Genomic DNA, 8592 nt, shown 5'->3' with positions numbered 1-8592 from the left:
GAGAGGAGAGGTTCTGTGTGGGGAATAATTAGGATTTGGGGGTGTGCTTGGAGTATGGGGGTGTGATGTAGGGCTGGGGGGGGGGGGGTTATGGGGTGAGGAGGGGTGAAGTTGGGCTTGGGAGCCCTTTTGGTGCTTTGGTGCCCTTTTGCGAGCCTGGCTTGCCGACAGTCAGAGGGCGTTGCGGGGCTGTTCTCTGCTCTTTGTGCTCTTAGAGCCGTCCCCGTGTCCCCATCGTTTCCCCTTTCCTGCGTTGATTCCTCCCCTCTCATCCCACAGTACTTAACCAGGCGCATCCCTCAGAACCCCCGGTACCAACACATCAAAACCCGCCTCGATACCGGTGAGTGGCACCGTGAGCGGGCCTGGAAACTGCCCAGCAGAGGGGAGGGGAATAACAGGAATAGTTATGCTGAGCATCTCAGCTGCTTTACCCCAATCCTGTGCAGCAGGGTCAGATCTCGCGTCGTAATTTGGATCCTTGTGATAGTTGCCTTGTTATTCGTCAGTCAGGTTCTGATCTGTGCACTCCCATAGAAGTTACTGAGCTTGGAGTCGCTACGTGTTGGCCTTTCTTCTATAAGTTAATATATGACAAAAGTATAATTCACAGTCATTATTTGCTCAGAAGGGTTTTTGAGCTTTTTGTACAGTTAAAGTGATTGGATTTTACCTGTTTGCAGTGGTATCCCAAGGCAGTGTGGGGATAAGGACAGCGTAACCACAGCTGCAGGTGATGGCCTCCTGAAGGCAATGGTGTTGTCCTCTGAAATCTCACCAGAACTGCTTTCTAGCAGAGAGGGATTGGTGTGGAGGTTGTATTTGGTGCCCCACACTGAAAATCCCATAAAATAAAGCAGTTAAATGCATTCTGCAGAGGGATTTCCTTAGCACTGTGAGTGCACACCGAAGATCTGAGCTCTTTTAGTTGTGACTATTGGCTGTGAGCTCCTGCATCCCCTACAGGGGCTTTTTACACCCTGCCTGTAGGTGCAGCAAAGCTTCAGCATGGCCATCCCTTCCTTCTGAAAGTTATTTAAGCCGTGATGAAAAGCACTGATTTGTAACAAGCGGTTTGGTTGCTGTTGTTGCAGGATGCAGTCTGACAAAATACATTGAGAAGTTGGAGGAAATCAAAAGAAGTGAGTACCTGGAGTGGGGCAGGATGTAACTGTGTGGGTTAGTTCCAAACCGAAGGAGCTCTGAGCAGCAGTGCTGAGCCCTCTTCTTGCTCAGAGATCTTCCTCTCTGGCAGTGCCCACAGGAAGAAACTCCATAAACACACACCAGCAGCATAAAGAAATACCATGGTTCTCCTACTTTGCTTCTCTTGTGAGCACCTTCCACGTTTTCGTGCCTCTTGACTGCTTTTTTGGGGCTATAATTGGTGATTTAGGGTGGACCTAACAGCACTGAGGCTTTGGGCTGTTGGAAGCACAGCTGATCCCATCCTTTGCTCTGTGCTCCCACCGAAAAGGAGCTTGTTGAAATTCATGCTGATAAAGCTGAGCTTTTCCTGCTTTCTTTCCAGCCATTGTCAGCACTGTTTTCACGCAGAGCCAGCAAAGCTATTAAACCCCTGAGCCCCCACAATTAAAGAGGATTAATTAGGATTTTCAATCTTCAGTCTTGGTTCTTGGTGCAGCACAGTGAGGTGGCAGTGCTCAGTGTGTGAGGGAGGTCACTAACGTGGCACGTAAACGTTGTGTTTGGCTTCATGCGAAAAGCCCCTTTGTTGCTGTTTGTTTGCCACAGATCTTCTGGGAAAGCCAAGAGAGAAACACCCTTATTTTCCAAAATCCTGTGTGGACAGACTAAGATTTCAGTCCCAAACACTGCGCTGCCATCGCTTTTATCAGCTCTGAGAATCTTGTTGTGTCAGTGTTGCTGGTTTTCAATCTCTCCTGTGAATCTGATTTCTCCTCGGGTAGAAATCCTTTTGTTTCTGGTCCTGGGCTCCGGCAGGAACTTTCCCATTGTGTTTACCCTGAATGGGCACCTTGTGTTCCCAGGCAGTTCAGAAACACCTCTCCCTTGATTTCTCATGGATAGATGACACCGTTTGGGTCTGACTCTGAATGTGTAGCACAGCGAGCTCTCTGTCTCTGTGTAATGTGAGAGAGTGGGGCTTTATACCCCGAGCCTGCAGTGGAATCAAAAATAAGATAGCTGGGAGTGTGATCATTGTCCTTTGGAGCAGCGACTTGAGGAGAGACGCCACGTCTCTTCCCTTCTCTGTGCTCCAGCACTGGAGGAACTTTTCCACACCCCGCAGAGCGTTTGCATCCCGAAGCACAATGTCAGAAAATCCAAACGGAGCTCCCAGGGCAGAACCAGGTACGTAGCATTGCTTTTGTGGGCAGGAGCAGCTCTTCTTCTGCGCTCTTTGGTGATGGCTGAGGTCCTTCTTCAGGTGTTCAGCTGTTTGTTCCAGGTCTGGCTTTGTGCTGGCGACTGTTGGGTGCTAAAGAGCTGGGCTATAAAAGCTTATTCTGGGGTAAAGATTCCTTAACTGAGACTGGCAGAAAGCCTCCAGTTTTGCACAGTGGTTGCAACTAAAGCACTGCTGTCACATACATGTGTGACACCGTAAGCTTTGCTGCTTTTAGGCCTCCTAAACCAAAATCGCTTCTTGTTCTTCTCATGACCTGGGTTTTGTGCTGGGCAGGTGCTGCCTGAGAGAGAATCACTGCTGCTGTCTCATAGTTACAGAGCTGATGCTTGAAACCAAAGAATCCTCCAGGAGCTCTGAGCATCTCTTTCAGCTCTTTGACTTTCTGAAACCTGTTGGTTTCTGTTTGCTGGCAATGAATCAGCCTGCTGCTGCAGGAATGGGATGGGAATCTCACACAGAGTGCTCCCATAAGGGGAGCGTGGCAGTTGTTCCTCATACAGCAGTTACAGGGATGAGGATTGGAGCCCTCCTCCCCCATCTCCCTGCTGCTTATCGAGGGAAGTTCAGCAGATGGTGGGATTTAGAGCTGCTTAACTGGATTGGATGAAGGCTCTGTGCTGCATTATTAGCTCCTCTTAGTCATAGAGAAGCCACCCAGGTGTATCCCCAGCAGTTACTGAAGATACTGAAAAAAAATGCAAAGGATTTTACTTGTTTCCAAATGGGAATCTGTGATGTGAAGGGTAGAGCCTCACAAGCAAGGAGGAAGGGAAAGGAGGAGCACTCAAAGCACTCAGGCTTCCATCCCTGTCACCTCTGAGCTCCATCATCTCCGCTCTGCTTGCTTGCCAGTTGTTCCAATGGGGTTTTTCTCATCCTCTAAGCTTTGTCTTCAGGCTTAGGATTTAATTAGCCCCATCTCTCTGTGGCAATTATGTCTGCTTTGAGCTGGCATCTGCAGCAGTCTGTTCCGTTCCCTGCCTTACACCCCTTGTGTTGGTTGCTCACTTTGTGTTAAATTCCAGTTCCTGTGATTTATTGAGAAGACCTGGAGCATCTCAAACAGTCAGATTGAAGCAGGCATTTAATGTTAGAGCTCAGTGTCTCCAAAAAAGCTTAGAGCATGGTGTAGCTCAGCCTCGTTCTGCAGGGATCTGCAAAGTAACTGAGGCCATGCCTTGCCTTGCAATGTGCAAGAGCTGGGAATGGGTTTGAGATGTACTGACTCTCTTCTGTTTTGTTGAAGATTACAGGTACAGAAAGGACGAGCTGTTCAAAAGGCTGAAAGTGACAACTTTTGCCCAATTGGTAAGTGTGGATCTTCTGTCTCCTGCTCATTGTCCTTGCTTTACCCAGAGCCTTCCCTGTGGTTACATAGCCTCAGACAATGGGTAATTCTTTTCTCATGGGGCTCTTCTATGGCTTCTTTCCCTGCTTTGTCCTGAAGCAGAGTGTTCTTCCTTTTTGGTACAATTTTTGTTTAATAAATGGCTCCAGCACTGCGAATATCTCTCAAATATACATCTATATTTGATCCCTAAGCCCAGTGGAAAGTATGCTGGGTTAAAGATACGTTGGCTTGAGGATTATTTTTCCTTAAGGTGATCCCTGCTGTCTTTCACTGATAGCTGTGTATCAAGGCTTTGTGGCTTGCTTTTGTTCCCTGCAGGTCGTTCAGGTTGCTTCTCTGTCTGATGAAACCTTAGAAGTGACGAATGAGGAGATCCACAGACTGGAAGGTAACAATATTTATTGTGAGCACAAAGAAATGGAGCTGTAGATCGCTGTCATACCTTGAACTGCTCCCTAGCAGGCATAGCAAGCCCTTAACCAGGGGAAAATAACCCCACCTGCAGCCATTCTGCTCTGGGATGCATAACTCCTAAAGCAGAAATGCTCTCAAGAAGGAAAGTCATCACACTGAGAAGTTTTGGTGCAGTAACTCTATATAACGAACAGCAAGAGTGAGATGAGCTGTTACATTTCTGCTCAATTCTTGAGAAGGAGATCTTCAGCTTTCAGAAATCATGTGGCTCTTTCTCCTTTTTGATGTGGGGCTCAGTAAATTGTCCTTCTAAGAGAATGAGGATGTGGCTGTTGCTGAGATGCACTTTCTTTCATAAAATAGAGCCTGGGATCAAAACCTGCTCATCCATTTCCTGCAACACTTTAATCTTTCTGCCCTGCTCTCTTCCCAGATGGCAATTCTGCTGCTTCAGATGCCGAGCTCACAGCGGGGACAAATGGCCAAGGGAGCCCCAATGGGACACCCCCCAGTCCTGTCCTGTTCATAAACAGCACCGGAGGTGGAGAATCGTATCGGTCCACGCTGCAGAGGTGCCTGATAACAACACAAAACCACCTTTTTCTCGTGGCAGATAACTGTTTTCTTACCAGCTGTTAAAACATAAATGAGCTGTCGGGAAAACTGGGAGGGGGGAAAAAGCAGCTTCTCGTGGGTTAAGAGAAGTGTTCAGAGGGAGCGCTGGCAGCATAACGTCTGCTTTCCTCTTGCAGTCTGATCAGCGGTGTCGGCGAGTTGGATATAGAAAAGGACACTCATAAGAAAGCAGACACCCAGGCAAAGGATACTCCTTATCCTGACTGCCCCTTCCTGCTGTTGGATGTACGAGACCGCGATGCTTACGACCAGTGTCACATAATTGGAGGTGAGGAGCCTGGAATCCCAGCCTGCTGTCGGCTGAAGGCTTGCGTGTTGTTCTGGGGGGCTTTGCTTGGATGCTCTCTGCACTCATCCACACATCCGTCCTCCCTGGCAAGGGATGAGGGAATGGAGCTCATGTTAATCCCTTATTCACCGAGTTTCCAATCTGGTTTTCGTATCTATTACTCTTACAACCCTGTGTCAGCTGTGTTGCAGGTTGTGATGTTGGTGTTCAGCCACCGTCTGATTTCTTTTTTTTCTTTCCTTCCTCTGCAGCTTATTCTTATCCTATTACAATGCTATCTAGAGCCATGAATCCATATACAAACAGTATTCTGGAATATGTATCCTTTATGTATGTAGTGTGGAATCAACAGCAGTGAGAAAAACCAACTGATAACACGTTGGCAAAGGGCTTCTAAAACCAATTCCAAAAGCAATTCTTCTAACCAGGACAATGTTTAGCCACCAAAATCCTGGGATTCCAAGGAGGGCGGGAGGGAAACTCCTCTCTGCAGGCTTTGATTACTTGGTGGGGCTCTGCTGCAGCCTTCAGATGCTGAGTTCTAGTTCCTTAAAGCAGAAACCTCTTGGTTTCAGTGGGAGCTGTGTGAATCTGGTGTTTCCTGGGATTGGACTTGCCTTCAAGCAGCCACAGTTGTATCCCTTGGGCAGCTGTCTCACTGTTGCTCGATCACTGGGCTTCAAATCCAATCCTTTGGCTTCCTCCCAGCACCTTGATGAGGATTGTCTTTTCTCAGGAGGACAAAAAGAGGATTATTAGCTGGGATTAGGCTGATCATTTCCCAAGTTGTTCGTGTGGGAGGGCCGCAGGGGAGAGGGGAGGTTGTCAACAAATTGTTTCTGACTGGTAGTTGCTAACCAGTCTTTGGATCAGTGGTGAAATATATGCTCACAGAGGGGATCAGGCTGTGCCCTTCCAGTGCCTGGCAAGCTTCAGCTGCTGAGAAATCAGATTTAGAAACACTGAGGGGAAGGCTTTCCTACCCAATAGTTGGAAATCACACAGGGAGTTTATCTCCAGCTTCGTTCTGAAACGTATTAGGTCTCAATCAACAGTTGGACAGGATCATCTTGGAGTTCTCTTCCAACCTTGGTCTATGATTCTATGCTTTTAAGTCCCCTCAAACTGACAAATACACCCTTAGCTCTTCCACCCATCAGAAAAATGCCCATGGAAAGATTATAATTTTGTACGACGACGACGAACGGCTCGCCAGCCAGGCTGCCACCACCATGTGTGAGAGGGGCTTTGAGAACTTGTTCATGTTGTCTGGAGGTCAGTGGGGGACGGGCAGGACAGCGGGGGGAGCGGGCTCAGTATATCCCAAATGGGCTCCATAGGACCCAAGCGGGCTCAGTGGGTTTTGGGTGAGCTGGAGGGTGGGAAAGGGATGGTTGGATTCTGTCCTGTGATGGCGAAATCGCTGCTCCCACGTTGGATGGTGGTCATTAACAACACGTGGGCTGTACATCTCCAGGGCTGAAGGTGCTTGCACAGAAGATCCCAGAAGGACTTGTCACTGGCTCGCTCCCCATCTCCTGCCAGGTGGCAGCTCCCCCAGGGTCTGCCCGAAGAAAGGCTGTTCCCAAAGTGCCACCCGCACGTGCTGAGAGCAAATGGAGGTACTCAGCAGAAGATCTGCAGAAGATTAAGTACTACCTCGAAGAGGAGCAGCTTCCTTCAGACACTGCCAGTAAGAATCCAAGACAGATGCCACGCAGCTTTCTCCTGCTTTGCTGTATTCTTGCAGTGAGATGGCTGGGAAAGGGGAGAGGTTTATTTCCAAACTGTGCTGTTCCCAAAGAACTGGAATCTTGTATGGCTGCACGATCCTGGTTCTGCTGGGGCAGGCATGCACCGTGCTGCCCGCTGTGTTTGAATGCCTTTAGGTTTTCTTGGTGGTGAGCTGGTTTTGCAAGTTCTTAAGAACAAAAAAAAGTCTGATTGAAACTGTCCAGGAATTACTGGAGAGTCTATAAGATTAGAGTCAGGACAGTAACAAGGGGCAGCAAACCATTGGTACGTCATCGTTCTCCATCCCTCAGCTTCAACTTGTGTTTCCACTCCTTCTCCTTCAGGTCGCCTTAGCCGTGGCTCTTCAGGACGTGATTCCAAAGCAACAACAGCACGGAGCAGCCCCAGCCTCCCCAGCACGGCAGGATCCCGTGTGCTCAGCAGGAGCAGCTTCCAGAACAGGCCGTGGAAATAAGCAGCCGTCTCTCCTTCCACTGAATAAATGAGAGTCCAGGTTCTGGGAACGCTGAGCAGTGCAGCCCTGTTTGTCATTTTAGGAATCCGCTGTGGAAAGCGGTGGTGATGTATGAAATGGCAGCTTGGATAAGGCTGGGGAGATGGAAGGGTTGGTGTGACGTCTTGTAGGAGCAGCGTCACGTTGGCGAAGTGACCTTCAGGACAGGGGAGGGGGGAAAACTGGTAGTGAAGCCCGTGACCAAGTAGCAATGGATCTGTAAGACCTGCAGCTCAGACTGAGGAATTGTGTCTGGAGCAAACGTTCCTCTGTGCCCGGCTCAAAGCTGCAGGCTCTGCGCTAACGGTGAAAGGAAACGGGTCAGAAAATTGTGAGCAGGAACCGTGGTGTTTTGTGGCAGGGATGGACATTGAGCAAATTGCCAAAATGGTGGAGAGGATTCCGTCACTCTCTTGTGTTTATTTATTAAGTGTTTATAATAAAGATGTTTTGGGAAATAACGACCGGCGTGGCGCAGAGGCGTGATAGCTGTCTTTAATTATGGATGATTTATGAGATGGCTCTGTTTTTCTGGAGGTGAGTCAGAGGGATTGAAGTTTATTCCTATGCATACCCTTCCCAACGTGTTTTGGAGTGGGTTTGTTTGAGGGTGGCTGAAGGAGGGGATATCTTCTTCTCTCCTTTCATCAGAGTCCTGAAAGTAACCCTAAAAGTGAATCTCTGGTAACTGAACAGGATGTGGAGATTTCATGAAAGCTTTCATCTCATCAGTGCTCGCACTGTGCCAATGCTGGCTGGAGTATCTGAGCTACTCTGAAATTCAATCAATGACGAAGCAGAGGCAGGGTGTGGAAATCACAACCAGCTTTACCTACGTTGTATCCCTGTGAAAGAAAGGAAGAGGTGTAATGAGCAGCTTTTGTGCCTCTGGACTGCTCTGTTCAGCCACTCGTTGTAGTATCAAATATGGGAGGAGGAGCACCAAGCTTAGCCCCGAGTCTTACATCAGAAATGCTCACTGCAGTGATGTTTCTGCAGCCAGCAACTGGAAAGCTCATCCTGATCACCTGCTGGCCTGCACCTCCAGAGGGAGCGTGTAAGGATGTACTGAAGTGTGCAGTGCAAGGCCTGCTCAGGTATTGACACACAAATAAAAAGTACAGCAGGGCTGTGTCTTATTTCTGTCCATTGGCATGAAGATGGAAAGTGGGATATCCACCTTGGGTAGGACATGGAAATGAACACTGGGATTTGATGGGGCTGCCTCCCATGCGTATTTCAATCTCCATGTCCTGAGC

At 48.6% G+C, this 8592-nt stretch overlaps 1 protein-coding gene across 3 annotated transcripts in view; it reads left to right on the top strand.

Moving 5' to 3' along the window:
* The window catches only part of CEP41 (centrosomal protein 41), a 7992-nt gene extending 198 nt beyond the window's left edge, over positions 1–7794 (top strand). The window contains exons 2-11 of one of the 3 annotated variants that reach the window (XM_042816368.1): positions 280–343; positions 1095–1142; positions 3642–3703; positions 4065–4134; positions 4594–4732; positions 4913–5064; positions 5337–5404; positions 6246–6360; positions 6563–6778; positions 7164–7794. In XM_042816368.1, the coding sequence (XP_042672302.1) occupies positions 280–343; positions 1095–1142; positions 3642–3703; positions 4065–4134; positions 4594–4732; positions 4913–5064; positions 5337–5404; positions 6246–6360; positions 6563–6778; positions 7164–7294 (1065 nt within the window). In that variant the 3' untranslated portion in view covers positions 7295–7794. Of the gene's footprint in view, positions 1–279; positions 344–1094; positions 1143–1166; positions 2338–3641; positions 3704–4064; positions 4135–4593; positions 4733–4912; positions 5065–5336; positions 5405–6245; positions 6361–6562; positions 6779–7163 lie in introns of those variants that run through there. The other 2 variants (XM_042816371.1, XM_042816370.1) reach the window with 2 other exon arrangements.
* Positions 7795–8592: the final 798 nt, after the last annotated feature.

This window comes from Centrocercus urophasianus, unplaced genomic scaffold, assembly GCF_019232065.1.
Source record: "Centrocercus urophasianus isolate 14NV4802_14NV808 unplaced genomic scaffold, USGS_Curo_1.0 seq_15, whole genome shotgun sequence".
NCBI classification, from domain to species: Eukaryota; Metazoa; Chordata; class Aves; order Galliformes; family Phasianidae; genus Centrocercus; species Centrocercus urophasianus.
The sequence above is the reverse complement of the archived record's forward strand: the minus strand, read 5'-3'. Positions and strand labels throughout refer to the sequence as shown.